Source organism: Lonchura striata, chromosome 12 (genome assembly GCF_050655825.1).
Source record: "Lonchura striata isolate lonStrDom1 chromosome 12, ASM5065582v1, whole genome shotgun sequence".
Classification (NCBI taxonomy): Eukaryota; Metazoa; Chordata; class Aves; order Passeriformes; family Estrildidae; genus Lonchura; species Lonchura striata.
This window is the reverse complement of record NC_140714.1, coordinates 12,376,946-12,399,937: the sequence shown is the minus strand read 5'-3', so window position 1 is coordinate 12,399,937 and position 22,992 is coordinate 12,376,946. Positions and strand designations below refer to the sequence as shown.

The 22,992-nt window shown below is 38.2% G+C and overlaps 1 protein-coding gene across 3 annotated transcripts; it reads right to left on the bottom strand.

Moving 5' to 3' along the window:
• Nucleotides 1–289: 289 nt before the first annotated feature.
• On the bottom strand, nt 290–22,680 carry DENND6A (DENN domain containing 6A). 3 transcript variants are annotated; one of them, XM_021532597.4, is made up of 20 exons: nt 22,363–22,680; nt 19,182–19,220; nt 19,037–19,079; nt 16,206–16,318; nt 15,133–15,213; nt 14,665–14,770; nt 13,472–13,551; nt 11,989–12,051; nt 11,293–11,348; nt 10,891–11,013; nt 10,618–10,713; nt 8,490–8,584; nt 6,674–6,739; nt 6,519–6,583; nt 5,787–5,876; nt 5,062–5,115; nt 4,869–4,978; nt 4,188–4,290; nt 2,633–2,707; nt 290–2,157 (listed from the first exon to the last, which is right to left on the bottom strand). In XM_021532597.4, the coding sequence occupies exons 1-20, from the start codon at nt 22,663–22,665 to the stop codon at nt 2,026–2,028; spliced, it is 1,893 nt and encodes a 630-aa protein (XP_021388272.4). In that variant the 5' UTR covers nt 22,666–22,680; the 3' UTR covers nt 290–2,025. The 3 variants fall into 3 exon arrangements, with proteins under 3 accessions (XP_021388272.4, XP_021388282.2, XP_085446703.1); XM_021532607.4 differs by lacking the exons at nt 14,665–14,770; nt 15,133–15,213; nt 16,206–16,318; XM_085590577.1 differs by lacking the exons at nt 11,989–12,051; nt 14,665–14,770; nt 15,133–15,213; nt 16,206–16,318.
• Between the last annotated feature and the right edge of the window lie 312 nt (nt 22,681–22,992).

The window sequence follows — 22,992 nt, the reverse complement described above, 5'->3', positions numbered from 1 at the left end:
TCCTAGATACCTTTCACTGTTTCAGTTATTTGAGTACAATCTAACAAACACTTGCTTTAGAATCTAGGCCCTGCCATTTGCTTTGCTGAGGAGCCTGCAGCTTTCTTACCATGATGAATAATCAAACTACAACACCACTCCACCACATTTCTGGTCAGCTCAGGGGTACAACATCAAGCAGCTGTCTTTGCAAGCTGAACAGCTTTGCTTACATAGGAGAGGGGAAAAACCAAGCAAACCAAACACACCCATCATCTAAGTCACATAACTTCCAAAGGGGAAAAAAAAATAAAAATCAAACTCTTTATTTTTTGTTTAAAAAAATACATATTTGCAGTCATGTGCTAGTTTACCATAGTTGTTACCAGTTTACATGGTTCCAAGAAATGCCACAGTGCTACAGATTAAATAGTGAAGATAATTTAGAGTATGAATGGCCACTTAATAATTTCTGGATTAGAAATGCTTTCCACAGGGTGTGCAAAAAAGAAACCATTTTGCAAGTTAGCAATTAATGCTGAAGTGGTATAGTTTATGTAACATAATAGATACATGAAACTTCTGGTCATGAGTAATTGTATACAAAACATAACAGTATTAAAATACATTTTTTCATAAAAATACTGTTGTGACACTTTATATCTAAATAAGACATTTTTAGAAAGATGGTATGAAATACTCGTTATACAAAAGCATGTTCTTATAGCAGGATTATGGCATAAGATTTAAAAATTTCTACCCAAGCACTTAAAAGCAGAGTAGTTCTTTTTTTTAATAACTGCGATCCACTTGACATATAAAAGTATATGCTGTGTGTGCACTATAGCATTATGTTTGCTCTACTTGAAAGTGGTCAAAGTACAACACTGCATGTGGAGCAGCTGAGTTGTTATGTATCACTGAAACTTGTTCAAGAAGACAAAACATCCCATTCTTGTTGCTTAATACGCAAGAGGAAGTTAGTCTTTATGCATGTCTGCTGTATGCACATACTGAGAGTAATTCCATGCTACAATCTTTTTTTGCCAGTCTGACCTGTCCAGAGGCTTTTTTCAGCTGAAGCCAAAATTTTCTCTCTCCAGCCTTATCACCTCAAAAACCTGACTGGTTAAGCTGAAAATAATAAAGTTAAAAATTATAACAGGAGCTGACTGATATGCTCTCCAACTGAAACAGACTGTGTATCAGCTAACACAACCAAAATTACCGATTTTAAAGTCCCTATTACAACACAGTGTTTATTTCCTGTGATGAATACTGCATACTTACATTTACACGAGTGATCCAGTTGAAATCCTGGATGTCAGCAGATTAAAACCATAAATTAGTATATAATTACTTTAAGGCATGTAAGAGCACCCTGATAACTGACACTGAGTGGAAGAGACTTCCTTTCAGGAAATTTTTGTCAGCTGCCTTCTCATCTTTAAAAATGCTAAATCAGTATAATTTTGGAAAGATGGTAAAAAGGAGAAATGCAAAAAGTTAAGAATGGATCTGATAATTTCAGTTGTTCCTGAAACAGTTTTAAAAGCCATGATTTACCAGTAAAATACCTCAATTATAAGGCATTGTGGCCAAATCACCAATATGTCAGTTGGACTTAGCACTAGATAAAAACTGTAAGTAAAAAAGAAAGTAAAACAATCAGATACTACATCAACAGGACAGCAAAGGATCAATATTGCCTACCCCTGAGAAGGACTGGGTATAGCAGCACCAATTGGAAAACATTCTGCAATGCCAGCACTGCACTGTTGTCCTATACTGTGGCCCAGCTTCATATGCCCACAGATTATTCTTTAAGAGCACTTATTTCAAGTCGTATTAGACACAAGAATCCCTTTAGTTGCATTGGTATTGAGTGGAAAAACCAGAAAATTATACAGTGGGCTATACTATTAGTACAGTCCATTTGTAGTGTTAATGTACTGGTTTAGAGCTGTGTTCCAAACTTGGTTAGCCACTGTCTTCTGTGAGACTACTTGCCTTCTGGTTTTTGGCACCAAAAAAGCCCAGTAGAAATCATGTTGTGCCAGTTTTGAGCAAGATGTCCTGTAAGTCATCTGGCAGTGCCAGTATAATATCATTGATGTGTGTCTGCAGCTTTTTCAGTGTGTCAGTTTTCACAGGAAGATGTTCTCTGTCTGCCTGCAACTGCAAAGGTACCAGAACACAAGATTTGTACTAAAAATGTAAGGTTACCTTAAGAAATAGCAAAGTCATGTATTAGAAAATTTGGAAAATTAATTCCTCATTTGCCGAGTAGGAATTTGGACAACAGAAGGTTTCCTTAGCAACCACACAACAGTGAGAACAACACTAATTTGGACTTTCAGAAATAACAAAATTTGGTTTTCTTCTTCCCTGGGGATTCAGATCAGTCACAGAGTTCCAACTAATTTAAAAAAAAATCCAGCAATACAATGCTTCCAGGATGGCCAGATGATATTGGGAAGACAAATAACTTTTCAGGCATAGCTGAAATTGACTGGTTTTGTTTTTAAAGCCTGAATGAATGACTGAATCTTTAAACTACCTAGACAATGATGAATATTTTCATTTATGTACTTGCAAAACCAACTATATAATGCTTTTATGTAGCTAAGTCATGTTCAATTCAGTTACTTACCAGTTTATTTTTTAACTTTAAGACAAGATCCACCGTTTCTACCTCAGTATGCTTCTGACTCCAGAAAACCAAGTTCTAAAATGAAAAATTAGGCATTGAATTATTTATGGTTACATATGTAATTCTCAAAAGAGGTCTTAATCTATACATAATGTCCAGAATAGTTGTTTTCCTTATTCCTATGCTATTTGCTAATCTTAGTCATGCACTGTCTTTACTGTGAACTACAAAATCTGCTTTATTTGCATGTTTGCCCAGTACTTCACATAACAGCAAACTTGCACACAAACACAATACAAATAAATTAAAGGGGGAAAAAAATCCTGCCAAACAGGATCAGTTTGAGAAACAGCATCTACAATGCAAAATGGTAGTGAATGATTACCAAATCAGAACTGTCAGTACAATGAAGTATTAAAGTAGCTCAGGGCAGTGCTTACTGTTTCTAGGGCATTAAAGGAGATCACAGTTGATAACTAGTAAGATAAAATCAAGTGAATTTTCTTATGGAAGTTCTGCTCCCCTACCCCCTTAAGACACACCTGTGAAAGACATTTGTTTGTGTACAAAGAAATATTTATTTTGTGGGTCAAAGGAAAAAACAATAAAGGAGCAAAATCAGTAATAAATGTGTAACACATTTTCTATTCTTTGATTAAGTTAATATCAAATACAGTTGGATAGACGCTAAGTTGTATAACTGACCTGCAAATTATCTGGTCTGCTCTATTTGAATAATCTGTTTGGATTTGCTATATTTTTAGTGTTTGGGAATTGACAAGGCAAGGGATAAAAATAAATAGCTTTTGAGAAATAAACAGAGCAAATTTGTTGTTTGCTTTAAAGCTGTAGTGTTGCCTTTGTTTTTGTTCTTCATATTCCCTCTCTGGCTGTACAATGTCTTCTCCTCTTGCAAACTCCTTTCTCTATCAGTTGTTCCAACTCAAATTACATTGATACCCACTTCAGCTTCTTAATTAAGGAATGGATCTTACAACATCAGAATAGTTATGTTGCATTTTGTTATATATAAACAGATTTCATTTCTAAGCTTTCTATTACTGTGCATGAGTTGTAGGCTTATTTGCTAAATTTATCTAATTAGCTGTCAATTAGAATGTCAAATTCACTGAATTTTTACCTTTAAAGCTACAAACTATATTGTAACTGAAAATATGTTGTCAAGGATGCCAAGGATGGAAACTGAATAGAATAATATTGTCAAGTAAGAGGGGAAAAAGCTTTATTTGCCAGGGGTGTGTGTGTGTGTGTGTACTTTATTTTAAAAGGCACAACAAACCAAAAAGTACTAAAGATACGTTTTACAAATGATAACAGTTGTTTTGACTAGTGAACTGTATTTCATATTGTTCTCTTGCTGTGTTAGCTCTAGCTTGTACTTGTTTAACAAAATCATGTTTTGCTAGATCAGGATTCAAAAAACTTTCAATAATGTGATGTTCAACCTATGAAAACAGGAGTAAAACTGACTTGTGGGAAAATGTATTTTTATTACAAGATGATAAATAGAATCGTAAGCACACATTTTTCTAACCTCATTACAGAGTGCTTCTAAATGAAGAGCCTCTAACTTCTGTGTCATTTCCTTCTGCCGGCTCCTAAACCAACCATCAAAGTTGGGCGATTTCAAGAAATGCCTAGTAAAACACCAAAGAAAAATACATTTTCTATTTTAAGTACAATATGGAAACAGTGTTTTCTACATCATCAAATGTAATTATATTTGAGATTGAGTAAGATATTAGAACCCTTTCTCTATATACTTTCAAAAAGATGTAATATTCTAAAGTATATTAGAATTAGAATATAGAGATTAACATTAATTCTGGTAATTAAGACAAGGATTGAGAAAAGAATGAGAAGAACATGTGCCTGAAACACAATAAAGATTAGGGAATTTTAGGAAAAAAGAGATCAAGGCTCAGTTTGAAATAGCCTAAGTTTTATCTTTGTGTTTGATTGGAAGGAGGAATCAAGCTAGAACAAGAAATAAAACCACAAATAACATTGATCTACAGAAACCTGTAATGTTAGCAAAAAAGAGATTTAAGCAAGTAAAATATGCTTAGTCCTATCAATTTCTATTAAAGCATATATTCTCAAAGAAAGTCTTACTCAAATCAATCCTGATAGTAAGTTTCCTCAGGAAAAAACATCATTAATATTACAGACCTGTTTTAATTTATATAATTTTTATGTTGATGAAAGAAATTACCTGTAAAGTCCTATCCAATCTCCCTTTAAACCTGAGGTGAGCTGTGGTCCTGCTTTTTCCAATGTTTTCATGAAGTCATCTTGGCTAAACTGCCTCAGCTGTGGTGGACTCTATGGACAGAAAAAAAAAAAATTAGTAGACCTTAATTTCTCTAGTTACCAATTTCCAGCTCATTCAAATTACACTTCCTTACCTTCCAGGGTGATATGCATTTCTGCAAAGGCATTAAGCTTGCCACGTAACGTTCCTGGGGAAAGGAAAAGGAAAGATTGTTTGCATAACCAGTATTAGAGATACACAGTCCACATGTGTGTTTACTTATTGCCTGTGACCACAGCATTTTCTCTTCCCAGTGTTAGTACTGGGTGGGGTTGTGCGTATTTACCACATGAGAAAACAAGAAGGAGCTTATCTTATATAGACTTTATTTCCCAACTCCAGAACTTTGAGCCAGTAAAGGTCAAGGAGGACACGAGGCAAAGAAGGACAGGAAGCAAACGAAAACACAGAATATCTATATCTATAACAATTTCTTCTTTGGAAACAGTCCACAGGTACCTTCATATCATGGGTGATTCCAAACAGTAACCAGGCTTTGTATCAAGTGTTTGGAAGAGATTTTCTGAGTCCCTTACCCAAACATTAGAGTTAGAACTCACTCACAGAAGACTGTCTGAGCTGTGGCCATCTCTGGTCTAGCAAGGCTTGGCACAGGCATGGCCAGAGCTCCAAGGTGTCCAAGGCACAGGGAGTGGGGCCACTGACAAGTGTCAGGTGTGACAGCAGGAGGCAGCTGTGCCTCGTGCTGGATCCAGGCTTGATTCCAGGGGTACATTGGAGAGCTGCTGGACTTAGGGTAACTCCAGAAAAACTACTCCTTATTACTTATGTAAAAACCCCATTACTCTAAGAACTCACTAAAGGAATAATGAAACTTTCCGTCAATTCCAAGAAATACCGCCGAAGTATCACACTCTGTGCTTCTGTAGGACGTTTCTGTTGTACTCCCTTAAAAAAACCCAAAACAACAAATCACAGTCAGTCTGTTACTCCAAAGTATGTAGGTAGTTGTGGTGGGTTTACTTTTATGAATATTTATTATGAGTCTGTATTCATTTGCCATATTCCCACACACAGCACTTCCTACCCTGAACCGGAGAAGGAAAGCAATAGCATCAATTTATTTTGCACAGACATTTGTCTTTGCAATTACTGATTTTTTTATTTTCATGTGAAGAAGCTCAAGGAAAGAAATGTTTCTATAAAGAAGTGTTTGCAAATCAGTTAAAATCTGGAAGCTCTGATTCTTACACACCTTATGTGTGAGGCTTTTAGACCAAAGAGACCAGAGTAGGGGTGGCAGAGGATGGCAAACCTCAACAGATGAACAGATAAAATACCTTCATTTCTCCAAATTATTAAGCTAGCTTACTGAGGTCCACCATTCATCTAGTTATTAAAGCTGCTAACTAGGCAGCAGCCCTTCTACAATGAGGGTGTATATACATCTATTTTGTTATGAACTGGGGCGAAGAACCAGAATCCAGTTTCATTTCAATTACAGTAAGTGCAGCCTTATATAAAACCACTGTACCACAGTACACAAAATACACAAACCACTTGCCAATAAGAAGTGATCTACACCATTACCTTTTGCAACTGCTTAACAATTTCTTCATCTTTGTTCAAGTATGGTTTGTAAGAGGTATAAACACCTAAAGAAAAAAAGCAGCATATAGCCAAAGGAGAAATAAGGTTCACTTTTTAAAATGAAAACGCTAGCAATTTAACTCTCAAGTTATTACCAGGTTTGGAGTCCAAAGTTTTTAGGTTCTTCAGTTTTTTCACTTTCACCTGCTTTGGAACTTCACCTGCCAAAACACATAAAGCCACCTTAATTGAAGGCTATCTAATATTGTCAGAAACATTAGAAACACTGACAAGAATCCAAGTATATATCCAGAAACACCCAGCAAACACATGAATAACAGCAAATAGACATTTCATTTCACATAAGCGTTCCTTGTTGAAATAAAAAACAAAGAAAAAAAACCCAAAAAACCTGAAAACCAACAAAAACCCAAAGAAGCAAAAAGTGAACCAAAAAAACCCACAAACAAAACCAGACAAAGGATGACCTTCTGAATCCAAGCAGCCAATGAACATACAGATATATAACAGCAAATAATTATTTTCTTAATTTCATATTTTTATTCCAATTCCCCTTGTTCTCCTTAGTGTAAATGCTCTCGGGAACAAATCTTTACCTTGAGATAACTAAAATTTGTATAGAAGAAAATAAAACAGTGGCCATGGATTAAGTGTTGTAAGAAAATGAATTCAAGTCTCCTTTTTCATAGGCCGTACTAAAGGCTTTTGTTTTATTTTGCCAAATTATTCTGCTCCAACCAGAAGACCCTAAACCCTGTTCACAGTCTTGCAGCCTCATTAGAACCTTGCTCCTAAATCTATTTGGATGCTCAACTTCAGAAACAGTAACAGTTAAACTGCTCTTGGAAGTGCAGAGTGGGGGGAAAATGAAGGAAAAAAAAAAAAAAACAACAAAAATAATCAGAACCCCTCTTTGTCCCTCCTCTTTGTCCCTAAAGAAATAAAATAAAAATTTTTAAAGACAGGTCAGACAGATACATCTCTAGGACTTCCTGACTAAGCATTTCCCATAGCTACATCAAAACTAGGATTTCATACTTTAAACTGTATATCAGATTTGAAGGCCACCTGTTTAAATGGATTTGCAGAGTTCAATTAAGATTCTATTTTCCAAACATTAGCTACACAGCAGAAAAGTAACTCTTCCCCACACTGCCCAAAGCCCCCACAGGTATTTTGACCATAGACAGACATGGTATTTTAAAGTTAAGCAAAACCTTGCCTAATTATATTGAACACAGTATGTAATCCTTAATTAATTCAGTGTACTCAGAAGTTAAAATTAACTTCTTCTAGAAAAATTAATTTTATGGTGTTTTATCTTAATTGCATATTTATGCATTTCCACTGTCAGAACAGCACAGTGAACATGTAGCAGCAAATAGCTACATTCACGAGTTTCATACAGTAATTAGAGTGGTGGCAATTGACAAGTTATCCAAATATGAAATGAAAATTCTACTAATTTGTATAAGGACATCATCCAGACTGGAAAATTAATAATTACTGGAATATTGCCAGATTAGAAATATATTGTCAAAATACTGTCAACAACTTTTTAGATTACTCTAACATTCAAGCATAGTTTTCACATGGGTCTTATATTCTGTGCTGGCTGTGATCAATTTATTATATTCTACTCACACTAAAATTAACATCAGTAATGTATTATGTCTCATTTTAATACCTTATTGGTAGAGATACAAATTCAGGATTCTGTGAAAGGTAGAACATTATTACAAATGAGTATTGCTATCTTTTGCATTTAAGATACTAGATTTGAAAAGCCATAGAGCACTCAAGATTCTAATTTCACTTGACAGATTTACATCCATGAAAATTTAGTTAGCATTAGATGAATAAATGGAACATAATTACATACATTTGTAAATAAATAAGCACACAGTTAAATCCCTTTGCACAGGACTGTAAAAAATATTTTTATTTTACCTGGAAGTTTGATGTCGCCAATTCGGATAATGTGAGGCCAGTGCTGAAGTGTTTTAGCAAAAAAGGGATTTGTAACCCCCAAAATGACAGATGGCCTAAGAAAAGCAATGACAATGTTTAAAATATGACAGCAAGAGCTTCAGCCTTAAAAACCAGAAAAAGCCAACTTGAATTGTTAACTTGAAATTATTTTTCTTTGGTATTTAAGAGTTACATTTTAAATTGCACATAAGAGCACAAATGCTTATCAAAGTTTCAATGTTTTAGAAAGTAAGACAGGTATCCTAAAATCCAAACAACAACAATTGTTGTTGAATAGAATAAAAATGACATCATCTGCTTAGACTTGGCTAAATTCTGCTTGCTTGCAATGGTGAGAACAGCACATTATCTGTTATTAGGGTTTCGCAATGTGTTGGTTTTTTGTTTGTTTTTTTATGAGCAGGAATCTGACCCATATTTGAAAGACAAATAGCTACTTTTCAAGGTTTGATGATAACAAACTCTCAGTACTTGAATGTGCATGTCATTAAGAAAATGAGGCACTTAATATCCCACTTGCTTTAAGCAGCAGTTATTAAGTGGTGCAGCACAAGCACTTTAAGAGCACGGTGCCCCAGGTCACTCTGGCAGATTTTTCTGCCTGCTCTGTGCTTGGCATCTAGCTTGGGGGTGCACAGGGGCACACAGGGAACAAGAGACAGTAAGAGCACAGTGCTGTAGGCCTTCAAAATTTGGGATTTATAGCACTGATATGATGAGGTATGAACAAGTTTTTCAATACAGTGGTTGCCATCCATTTACAGTCAAACATCAGCCAAGCAATATAGCAGTAATCTCACCGAAACTGCCATCTTAAAAATAGCTTATCATTTTGTTAGACTGGTCTTAGAAATCCCAAAGTTTAACACTTTCTGTACACTACCCGTAAGTTCTCCTGCTCTCCTCTATTATTAAGATAATAAAATACACAGAATGTGCATAATTTAGATTCTTCACCTTCTTAGAGCCATAGTTTTAAAAACCTATTTCCAAATTTTCCAACTTTTTGTTTTCCATAAGAAAGTCAGAGCAATTTCAGCTGTATTTCAAATACCAATCCCTGCAGTGACCAACCTTTCTATTTTGTTATAGAAGAGTGGATGGAATTTTGAAACATGGGTTACTAAAGTTTGACCAAATTCTTCCTGGAGTTATTTTAGAAACTAAATTACATACTGCATAACCATTCCCATGGAACACAATCTAAAACATATTGACTATGTTTATGTGTTTCTCCACTGCTCTGTCTCTGGCAATACACCCGTTAAGAGGAAAACTACAGGAAAAAAAAACAACAAAGCAAACAAAAAATCAAATCAACAACCTCTGCCTGTTCTGACATTAGAAGAAACTTATCTATTAAAAGATCAGTGAATCTAACAAATGCACTCCATTCCCAAATGAAGCTGCATTTAAACAACATATTCATACTGGAGGCATATGCTCTCAGAGTAAGAGGAAGATTAAAAAAAATAAAGGGAGAAAAAAATGTGTCCTTAAAGCAGTTTCAAACATCACTGGTTCTGAACATTCACACTCTTAAAAAATTAAATTTCTGAATTTTTTACATTAATAACCTAATAAATTTAGTGAAGAGTTTCTTGATTTTTAAATTGTCTCAACTAGGACACCAACTGACTTAGCTTTACCAAATAGCTGTACGGATGTTGAATTTTACAAGTCACTTTGTTTAGCAGTTAATTAAAATTTGAAACGATTACAGCAAAATTTCCCAAGGAGCTACGCTGGTGTTGCACAGACTTTTTTCATGGAAAAGCAAGAACTTTTCTTGGGTTCATACTTGCAGTTTGACTTATTCAGTAGAGAAGTAGCCTATGAAACTCAAGCCTAGTTTAATTACGGCATTGTTTCCCAACTTCTTTGTCTTATCTAACTGGAATAGAAACTTAAATCAGCTAATTACTGCATTCTGCATGATAATCTCACAAAAAAAAAAATAAAATAGTCTGAACCTAATTCTCTAATTATAGAATTCCAGAATAGTTAAACAGTATTTTAATACAAATTTATGGTTCTGAGTTTGAGCTTTGAGTAACATCATCTCCAGAGCGTTCACTTTACTTACGGGGCTTGTGTGCGAGTTGTGTATTCTTTGAATTCACTGTCGTGGATGGTGAAGTATGGCCTGAAATCACTGCAGTACTTCAGTGGTGAAATACAGCTGCAAGGTACAAGAAGGATGAGCTTGGTTTATGTACTCAGTGAAAACTTTCATGAAAGACACAAGCAAATCTAAAATTTGTAATGCTTTATCACATTCAGATCAAATGAAGGTCCAATCAGCTGGAATCTTACACCAACTCCCTTAGCCATAGTTAGAAAGCTCTACTACATTTACCTAACAAGGGCCAACACAGTTTCTGAAGATTCTGCTGGTGATGGTGCCATCACAACAAGTGGTTCTCCCAGCAGCACCAGCTCCCAAAGCATCTGAATGTGGAAGAACACTGGACAGAAACACCTAAAAACAGATTGAGGTATTTTAATACATTTGACATCATAAAATACGTATTCCTTCTGGTTAATAAAGGCATAAAAAAGAAGTCTGTGGTATTATTTTAATAGTAATTTGAAAAACATAAAATACTCTTGTAAAATGGAACATTTAATGAACTTGCTTATTTATAAAACCAACACTGATAAATGTTAGCTTACAAGCCATGAGATGTGTTAAGGAACTGCCATAAATCAAAACCATGTGGGAGTTCACAGCTAGGAATTAATCAGTCCAAACTCCTACCTGAAAAGATCTACTTCATGAACAGTCGGTAAAGCCATGGAGATCTGAGCATCTGCCTAAAAGACATCGCAATGCTTGGTTTTTAGTCATCAGAACACCTAGGTATTAAATGAAATGGTTTCCCTTAAATGCTTACAGACAGTAGACAGGATACAGTCTAATTATTTATGTAATGCCGTAATATATAGTACATTATCTCCACAACCACCTTTATGTTCTATGAGCAAGACATCCCCCAAGACACACACAGCCCCCGCCAATTACAAGCATGTGGCTTTCAGCCCAGAAAATATATAAAATACTGAAGCTGTTTCAAACAACCGCACATGAAGACACAGACAGATTGGTTTTATAAACATCTTCTATGGCTAAAGACTTTTAATTCTGGATTCATCCTCAAAAAAACCCAAACTATCCAAACATTAAAAGGATGTTCAGGTCAGTAATTTTGTCAGCCAACTATCTTCTTCCAGGACCTGGATATCTCTCCCTGCTCAGGACAACTGAGTTGGAATATACTTTCTATGAAGAATCCAGATCTGGACTACTGGATTCAAGTTTCAAATACTGTGGATTTCATTATTATCATCGTATATGATGATTTGCTACCAATCTTTTCTAACTAACAAGTTTAAAAATGAAAGCAGATCTCTAGCTTTGTCTGGGGCTATATACAATATCAGTACTGATCACTACCTGGTGCATATTCTGTACTATCGGTGTTGTTCCAGGCTTGTCACGATATGTTGGAATCCGCAACTTGGAAAGAAAAAGAAATATTTATTTTCCCTTGTATTGAATCCAGCAGACACTTAAGAATGCTGACTTAGATATAACCTATAATTCTTTGAGAGGATATACTACAGCATGATGCTTATTTACCCTAAAGAACTTCCACCTACAGAATTTCCAATTGCAAATTGAGTAATAGAACATTAAAATAATACTCCAGTTTAAAAAGAGACTATTGGCAAAATAAGTCAAAACTGTTACTGTAATTTCAATAAAAATACCTCTAAATTTTGGAAATAATGATCTGAAATAAGGTCTTGGGGGTTTAAGATGGTACAAAATTACTTTTAGAAAAAATTCTCTCATAAAACATCAAGATGTTCTGGCAAGTGAGACTTGCCAGACCATAAGTATGCTTCTCTGACCCCCCAGTTTCCATCTGTATGTCTTGAGTACTACAAATTTAATCATAGTGGAAGCTGGTACGCACAAATGGATGTTATTTACACACAACATTTAAAACTGCCCGAGCAATATAAAAAACCAGGGACAATATTACTGGACAGTAATTATGGCTTTACTCAGTTTAGGAATGCAATTTCAGTTCTCTTGGTTAAAAATTATTGATGCAAGCAATACCCAAAGAAGACATTTCTGACACTCCTCATCACTCACCATCCAGAACCATTTCATTAAATTTCTGCTTTTAGTATAGCTTCAGAAACTTCCTTCTCTCCCTGGTGATGCACACATGTTTTTCCATAAACTTGAGAGTAGCTGCTGAAAAGGTACTTCTGGCTGTAATCTCTGACTTAATCAAATCCATTTAATTGCATTTCATATGGATTATGAGATTAATACAACTCCCAGAGGTCTAGTTCTTAACCACTGTTTAAACTCAACAGTTCTTCACTATGCACTAGATACAACTTCTTTAATAGCTTTCTTCAGACATATTTCACTGCCATTAAACAATACAAACTGCACAAGCAATTATTTCTGGTGTGTGGGACAAAAAATATTTTTACTCGTCAACTTTCAGGAATGAGAATGATTTTCATTAATCTATTTAATTTGCTTGACTGGAATTTAACTCTCAGTATTTTCAAGTGCTACTTTATGATTGATTTGACAAATATAATTAGCACTAAAGTCTCCTAGAATGCAAATTGCAGAGGTGTAATACAGAGACTGCAACTAGGAGTTGTATTGAAACATCACTTTTAAGTAACTACTAAAATTAAATATTGACCTAAGCACTATAAAGATCCTCCCCTCAATTAAAACACCTAATCAAGATCTCCCAGACCTTCACTCTGAGTGCTGTAAACATATACTTCTGTTTGGAAGAATAAGACAATGAATACAAGGCACAAGGCAGTGAGGAACTGTACAGTGAAAGGTGGGGAAAACACCCTCAGAGAAGAACAAGTGCAGGAGTCCTTACCTTCATTATAAGACCCATAAGAGGCAACTGCAGAACTTTCCCTGGAACTGGTGGTGGCCAACGATCAATGTCACTACAAACTGAAAGAAAAATACCAGAGTTTCTGCAAGCTATAAACCATGATCACAGAGTCACCTTTGTGCACATTGCAACTTCAAATTGGTGCTAATAATCCACAGCAGTTCTACTTGTCTCTCAATCACACCAAAGTTTTACAGCCAAAAGGCTGTAAAAAAAGACATTATGTATTATTCCATTAGAACTATAAAGATTTCTATTTCAAGAAAACAGTGCACTCTGGTCGTCCATTTTTTGTAGCAACAAGACTCAAAATTAGTTGAAGAAATGTTATTTGAGAAACCATAAAACTACTTACTAAGAATATTTGAAAAGAAAACCTTCATTTATGTATATTGACTATTGCAGAACCAATAAACAGCAGGAGTTAAGGAAAAAAGCTGTTTTTTAGCTTGGCTAGAACATTTTCTAACATTTTCTTGTAAACTATTATGAATATAATGCCTAATTCTCATAGTTTTTGCAGAGCTTATTTTGCTCATAATACAACCTCTCAAGAAAACAGGTGATTGAAAAACGCAATTTTTTCACGGTTTATACAAATTTTTGTTCAGTGAAAACACAAAAATATGAAAGTTGTATGGGGCAGGCACAGTACACAAAACAGAACTCTGCCATGCAAAGAGCAAATAACTTTTCTATTTGTCTTTCTCCAGCTTTTTCAGCTGTGCAGTAAGGCTGAGACACTTGTTACCAGCGCTGCTCTGTCACTTTTTTCATTTGGTCAAAAAACAAACAAACCACACACATACAAAACCAAACCTCAAGCAAGATGACATTTGTACAGCTGCTTAGCAAAGTTGTCAGACTGCCCAAAAAGACTTGGGTGGTGAAGAGTACAAAGTAAGGATTGCCATCAGCTCCTTGTGCTCAACAGCTGGTCCTGAAACACACACAACCCTAGATGTGTTTCAGGAGGGACTTCCAACTCTCCCAGGGAAGATCCAGAATTCAATTAGCTCTGTTCAATGATCTACAAGTCAAGCCAATTTGCTAAAATTTCAACCCTCAACCCTGCAAGAAGACAAAACCACAAACTAGAACACGACAATGCTGTTTATTTCTCCAGAAGAAGTATGTGATAGTGTAAGAGCTCAACATTACAGGACCACTACCTGCTTCCAGGAAAGCTTCACTCTTTTCAAAATATTCTGGTGCTATTTGCTTAAGCATGGTACGAAAGAGATGGACATAAGGCAGCTTGCTGATGAGGACCAGTGACTGGAATAAAGAGCAACAAAACAGATTTTCAAGTCAACACTTGCCCTCAGTTCTACTGCACCTGTTACCCTCAGACAACACTAAGTGGGACTTCTCTCACACATGCAAGCCAACTACAGCTCTGACTACAGGCAAACTGCAAACAAACAACTCCCAAAACTTCCCAACTTCTTGTTTTTAAACACAGACACAAAACTATCTCTTCTGACAGCAGAACTGGAAAATAGCATAGCTGATGTAAAATTAGACCAATTTACTATAAATTAACAACTAATTTAGAGAGCAAGACAATTTTTCTGTTCCTCTGCAGTCACTGAAAAGTAATTTCCAAATTAATATTTTCCTAAAAGAACTGAAATTACCTTCTGGAAATAGCCTCTTTTTAATGATTTGTCTCGAACTTGTCTGAAATACACATAGCCATAGTAATATGCTGAGTCTTTCTGCAAAAGAAAGGAAAGAATTCAATACAACCACCTGTTACTGACCTCCTTTTTTAAGCATTCAACATACAGTTTAAAAGCCTATTCCCCTGTGAGCTCCAAAGTTGATTGGATACAATAAACTACAAGGATTACTGTGGTTATTAGTGTTATCTTTTTTAGTAAGCACTTCAAAGAGAAAACATCATCATGGGGAAACAGCTGTGCTTTCTGGCTTTATTATTTTTATATCTACATTCTCCTGACACACTGTGAAAGCAAAACCAGAAATAATTTCTTGAGGAATAAATCAACTTTTATAATTCTGCAAAATAGCACTAAAAACATTTTAGCAGTTAAAAACCTTAAAGCCCTGACTTGAAGAGATAAAACCTAGTCTTTCAATGTAATAGTTTTACAAAAGATTTTTGGAATATTAAGGAAGTAGGCTCTCACATTTCAAAGACAAGGCATCAGCTTCATCCTTCCTACAAAGAGGAATTCAAGTATTTGCCACATAAACAGAATTTAATTGAGTTTGAGAATCAGGCTTCCAGAGGTCTCAGTATTCCCTATGGCCATGATGAGAACAACTTTTTGTTGTTCTATCACTATCTCTTTTGGGTAACTGCTCTAGCTTCAAAAAGTGAAGGGTGGAAACCAAGACAGCCCAAGCTGCTTGGAATTTTTAAAATTAAGATATAAAGCACATTACATTTCCACAACAGGAATGGTTCTTACAGTTTGATCTACAGCTTCCTAGTCAATAATGAAATAAATCTGGGCTTCAATTTAATTCCTTGTAATCCAAAATTCACACTAATAAAACAAGGAATAGTTAACAAAACTAATTATTATTATTATTAAAATAACATGATACAACAAACATGCGTTTTGATTTTCAGGACATTCAGTTCAGAGATTTTTCTCTTCAAACATTATATTTAAAGGTGAAGACTCACAAATTAACATGACCGAAAAGAAATTTAACTTCATTTTTTCTCATTTCCAACCTTTAAGTAAACTGGTAGATCTCTATCCAATTGGTCCAGAAAACAACACAATGAGACTTTCCTTCCAGGAGACCGTCGGAATCTAAAACAAAATTGTGTGTCCCCAAGACAACCTACATGGGGGAAGAAATAAGTGACAGACAGTATTCTGAGTTTGAGCCTTGATTAACATGAGCACTTGCTTACAGCCAAAGAGGCATCAGAGTTTTGGTTCATTTATCTTGCACTGTACTTGTGAATGTTAATATAGTTATCATTCTATAAGTGGAAAGTCTGGCATCTTTGCCAATAGTAAATATACTGTCTGCAACAAGGAAAAAAAAGTCACTGCCTCACAGTGACTATCATGGCCTCAAACAGGTCAAATGATTGTTCTCCTACTGCCATTACCCATGTCACTGGCATGCCTATATGGTTTTGATCATCTTGGCCATGTCATCCCTCTGCTAAGTGGCTGCACTTTACCTCTTTTTTTGACACCATACAGTTCATACAGAAGTCACACTGTAGGAGTGCATTATGCTGATCTGTAACTCCACAGGCAGGTCTAGGATTCATCATTTTGAAAGCTGCAAAGCTAATTGCTGAAAACTGAGCGAAATTGAGTACGACTTCCCAGTAATATCCCCAAGGAGCAAAGTTTTCCTTAATTTCTATCAAAATGAATTTCTTAGAAAAAAATGTAACTAATTCTCTGCGGAACTGTTTCACCAGACTTTAAAGTTCCATTTAATCTTCTCTTTCAGCCACACACATTCTGCTACAACAAGCACAGACAGCCCAACCCCTCAGCCAGATGCACTGGCTGTGCAGAGCAACTGAGGGGCACAGAGCACCCAGGTCTGAGTCTCAGAACCCCTTGAAGCTGCACTCAGAAACCCTCAGTGCACCAAGACAAAACCAAAAGTAGCAAAACATGGTGAGACGGGACCATTCAATTCAAACTGGTAACAAGTGCTCAGCAAGGATGCAACAGTAAGGAAAAACACAGCACATGCCAATAACACGGCACTAAACATTCGCTTCAACTTTTCAAAGCTCATTCCCTTCATCCAAAGGAAAAAAGCCCTCATGAATTATTATAAAAACCTACACACAGAAGATCTAAATGACCCTTAACCATTACTATGTAATAGTACTTAACCAGTACTATGAAATATCATTCAGAATATCATGTCTTCTTATTTAACAAGCTCTTGCAGAGGAGATTGGTAAATGTCTATTCTTTTTTCAATTACCCATGCAGAGAAGGTAAAGCACTGTTTTAGAAATAACTGTACTGCAAAACTCAGCTTAAAACCACAAGTGTTGTGATCTAGTAGCTCATTAAATCGATTTTCTCCTCTAAATTCACAGCCAAAAGTACTGGAATAACATCTCTTTGTAGTAATAAGAGAATAAGGTTGAATTAACCTTTTCAGCCATGAAAACCTGGGATGGGCTGACCTCAAAGTTAGCTGTAAGCTAACAGCTTCCTTCACTGCCCTATTATATAAAGCTTTTATTTTTATGCTAAGGCCTATGATGAAAAAATAAATCCTAACAGGATACACTTCCAGTCTTGTGGAAGGCAGGTTTTACACAGGTAATTCTCTCTACATCATTTAAAACTTAAGCCTACCAAGAATGATCAAGAACCAACAGTTCTTAATAGGGACATTATAAAAAGCAAAAAAGCAGATTTTTTCCCTGCTGAAAGTAAAACCTACTCATATACACCTGCCTGAAGCAGGATACTACACTATTATTTGAAAAAATACACGAAAATTTTAAAAAAAATTTAAGAAAGCAACCTTTGTTCCTTACACATGATTTTGTACCTTTAAAATACATTTTAAAGACTGAAGATACTTATAACATTAACAATGAGATTAATTAGAAGATATAGTTAACTCATATTTCAGTAACAGAAAGAAGCTGTGCCTCTATTTGCACACAGAATAGCAAGAACAAAGAAAATACCTTCATTTTAGTGACGTTTAGATAAAGAAGAAAAACTAGCCAAAATATTCTGTAAAATTACATAAGAGAGAGCTCACACACATAAAAAGCACACATCTGCATCACCCTCTATCCAAGCTGTCATACTGCAGAGCATCCAAAAGCAGAGTCAGTGCAGTTACAGGCACAATGCTGGTCATGCAAGTTTTGACTTCTGTATAGAAATAAATATGAAAGGAAGTGTCTGAACTTCTGTAATTTCTTTTTGTAGGTGGTCCAACCCCTCAGCCACATGCCCCAATTTCTCCTTGGCAGCAGAAGAGCAAAAGTTTAGATTTGAGAACAATTTAACAAGCAGGACCACACACAGCTACAGGCACAGCAAGAATGTAGAAGAGAGCTGAGGTTTTCCTTTCACAACTGTTCTTTCTAAATCCTTTTGAATTTTAAAGTCAGTTTTACTGTTATGAACTTAGAAAATATACCTTTAGTCCTTTATGGGAAGAGGGTTCCATATACTTCCATTTGCTTTATTAAATCCTTCAAATTCCATGCCTACTCTTCTCTCTACAGTGACAATACTATTAATTTGTTTAAAGAGCTAGATTAAAATGTTCATTCTTTACTTGACAAGTATTCTGAAATGTCTGCACAAATGTCATCTGGAAGGTCTTACACACTTACATAAACCAGAGAAGAATCCTCAGATCTTACTGCAATGCAGACAGTTGCAGCTTTCTATTTAACCTTAGCTGCAACATTTCTGTATTGCAATGTTAATTAAGATATATAAATACGTATTTGATATAAAGCGCAGAATACATCCTGTCAAATTTGTTTTTAACACAGTTTAGTTCAACAACAGATTACAGAGTGAAAAAAGCACTTACCTGAATTAGAATCTGGAAAAGACAAATAGCAAATATTGGTTTTCTAAAAAGCAGAGAAAATAAAAGAGCTGTTATATTTCCTGAGATGTATTATATTTGTACTTCCTAAGCTAAAACCAAATGATATATAGCAACTATGACTTACCTCTTTATCTGTGAGTTTGGAATGTGGAGGATATATCACCTACAGGAAAAAAACAGTATTCATTTATTCTAAAATAAGCTGGGTATAAGAAATAAGTTTCCATCAAATATTTTAACAGTACAACACTCCAACACCTTCCCAGCTTTACGACATTTTCAGTTGTAAGCTATTAATATTATGTCTCACTTCTTATCTTCATATACTTTTAAGCTTTCTTGATCACCCATCTTTACAAGGTATTTTGGATGCCAGTTAGAGACCACACATGTTCATTTAAAAAGGTATATTCAGAGTGTACATTCAGAGTAGTTGAGATTTTTGATGCAAAAGGTCTCAAAGGAGAGCAAGATTATATCTTTTAGATTTAACTTGTACATGCAAAATGCAGTAGATGATTACATTTAAAGCAAACACACATTATTGTCTGAAATCTGATGCTATCAAGTTAGGCTGGAGTAACCAAAATTCAACCACAAAACACAGTCTATATTATTACCAGCTCTTGGAGGATGAACACTAGTCCCTAATGACAACTGTGAAAACTCAAGGAATAAATTCAAAGTTGTGGCTTTTTGCACTTAAAAGAAAAACAAACAGATAATGTAGTAAGTTTTCACAACACAGAAATCAAAAATGATGCAACACAACTAAGATGCAGAAGCAGCATTATTTCAGAAAAGAAAGGATGTACGAAATCAGTGATTATGCAAGCAGGTGAGAACAGAATATACAGAAAAGAGGACAAACCTCAGACACCTAAATTTCACCTAGAAAGGTCCTCAAAACAACCCACAACCCACTCCAAAACTCCTGAAATGCGTGGCTAGCTCATAAGCAGAGGAAATTTGACATAAATTCCAGGTTTATGTTTCAAAAAAGGTTTCAGGGCTTCCAAAGATGGGACGTAGTCAAAGAGCAGAAATTCAATGCAGGAACAGTAGCTCAGTAGCTTCTTGAAGTCCTCATGTTACCATACAGCTAACATCCCATCATCTCATTTAATCTTGTTCTACTTAATGTAGGTAAATTTATTTCCTGGTAACACAACACTATCCTAGCCTATAGAAAAACAACAGATATACCCACCAGCTGATCTCTGACTAAGCACCTTTCTGTCCTCCAGCCATAAAATCTCCAGTGCATTTTTTTTCCCCTCAGTCTCCTATCAAATGATGTCCAGCTGTGTAAGACATTATTAGCACAACTGAAGCTGAAAGCAGACACCAGTGAACACCTGCATTCTGCATGCAGTACACCCATCACTGTCTCTTTTCCAACTCTTAATACTTTCCTTTGCTATCTTATGCTAAGCAGCTGTTCACTAAATGTAACTCTTTCAGAAGCTGAATGATGCTGAATTATCCACATTTAGTCAGGAGATTGCCATACAGCCTTGAATTCATACTTGTTCTCCTCACTAGCAGGTGTTTCTTCCCAGAATTCCTGTGTAAACTGAAGCTAATTACTCTTCCTGCAGCTACATACCGAAAAAAACCAACAAAAAAAACCCCAACAACAACAACAAAAAAAAACCACCCCAAAACAACAACAAAAAAACAGGCCTTAGTTCCGTAGACATTTTAAGTCTCATTTTATGCATCCAGTTAAATTAATGTGACTGTCAATGGAGAAGTTTGCAGCCAGGACACAGGCCGTGCTTCCCTCAGCCACTGAGCAGAACAGCTGCCCAAGCCACAGGTTATACAGAAATGTTTGTCTTTGTTCTTAACACCACCATACAACATCAAGGGAAGAGAACTCAGATAATTAGCACAGTATCCTGGTTTTATCTGCATTTCTTTGTGGCCAACAGCTATATATTTTACATATTGTAATAGCTGGGTTGGTTGAATTTTAGGCCAGTCTGCCATGCATTTATGCTGGCACCCCTTTAAGGTAAGAGAAAGAAAAAGACACTTTCCCTGCAGACCAAGAGTTTGCTGCGCAGTCACATGGCGAACAGGGTGAACCAGGATGTGAAACTGATCCAAACAGTAATTCTTCTCTCCATTTCCCAGGACTGTGAGCTCCCCGTGCCCTCCCAAAGCAGTGCCACAGCTGTCCCTGTCCTCCCAAAGCAGTGCCACAGCTGTCCCCGTCCTCCCAAAGCAGTGCCACAGCTGTCCCCGTCCTCCCAAAGCAGTGCCACAGCTGTCCTTGTCCCTGTCCTCCCAAAGCAGTGCCACAGCTGTCCTTGTCCCTGTCCTCCCAAAGCAGTGCCACAGCTGTCCCTGTCCTCCGAAAGCAGTGCCACAGCTGTCCCTGCCCGTGCCCTTCCAAAGCAGTGCCACAGCTGTCCCTGTCCTCCCAAAGCAGTGCCACAGCTGTCCTTGTCCCTGCCCTCCCAAAGCAGTGCCACAGCTGTCCCTGTCCTCCCAAAGCAGTGCCACAGCTGTCCCTGTCCCTGTCCTCCCAAAGCAGTGCCACAGCTGTCCCTGCCCTCCCAAAGCAGTGCCACAGCTGTCCCTGTCCCTGTCCTCCCAAAGCAGTGCCACAGCTGTCCCTGTCCTCCCAAAGCAGTGCCACAGCTGTCCCTGCCCTCCCAAAGCAGTGCCACAGCTGTCCCTGCCCTCCCAAAGCAGTGCCACAGCTGTCCCTGCCCTCCCAAAGCAGTGCCACAGCTGTCCCTGTCCCTGCCCTCCCAAAGCAGTGCCACAGCTGTCCCTGCCTGTTGCACAGCTGGGAGTCGCAGCCGCAGCTGTAACACTGACAGGGGCCGGCATCCAGCTTTGTGCTGAAGGAAAACTCTTCCAACCCGTACAGAACCTTTCCGCACACCTCAGCGACCTGGTGAACGCTGTTAATTATGAAGACCACTCACATTCTCCTCATGATCATACTTTTTAACACCTAGACGCCCTAAAAATCAGCTCTATCCATACGCAAAGAAAGCCGACGATGTCCTTCACACAGATCCCGGGACGATGCAAACCGTTTCAAAGCGCCCACCGCCAGCAGCGCCACGAGGAGAGCTGCCCGAAACCACCGGCCTGCCCCGGACAGCCGAGCCGCCTCCCCGGGGCGCTGCCCCGCTCGCCGCTCCGCACAACCGCGCTTCCTCAAGCACGGCCGAGCTTCCCCCGCCTCGGCGCAACAGCGGGGCCAGAGGAAGCGCCCGATTCCGGCGGGCCCCGCCGCAGCCCGCAGGCCGAGCGGTGCCCCCCGCCGCCGCCGCGCGTACCTCCACGGCCTGGCCCAGCTCCAGGTCGAAGCCCACCACGCACACGCAGTGCAGCCAGGCTGAGAAGCGGTCCCAGGGCAGCACCGACAGGCACTGATCGGGACTCCCCGGCTCCGCATCCTCCGCGGCCACCACGGCACCGCCCGGCCCCAGCTCCGGCTCCGGGCCCCGCTCCCGCCGCGACATGGCCCCGACCCCGGCCCCGCCGCGCGGCGTCAGGTGACGCGCGTCGCCCCGCCCGCTCCCCCCGGAGCCGCTCGGAGTGGGAGTGGCCAAGCGGGCAGCGAGGGGAGGCCAAACCATTCCTGCGGGGAGCGGGGGGGGGGGTCGGGGGCCGTAGGGAGGGAGCGCCCCCGCGCGGCCCGCCAGGGAAGGCTGCGGGGCCCCGGCCCGGCCCCTGCGGGCGGGCGGCGCGGGGCGGGCCGGGGGCGGCTCCTCTCTCGGGCTGCGGGCGCCGCTCCGGGCCGGGAGCCCGCCCCGCTCTGCGCGGCCCGCCCGGCAGCTCGCAGGCAACGGATCAATCCGCTTTCTGTTCTCTTGGACGTGTCAGTGACAGCACCTGCTGGGGACCCCGTGGCCGCCAAGTAATTAACCGGTGTGTCTCCATCGTGTCCTATGCACCGCTGAGCA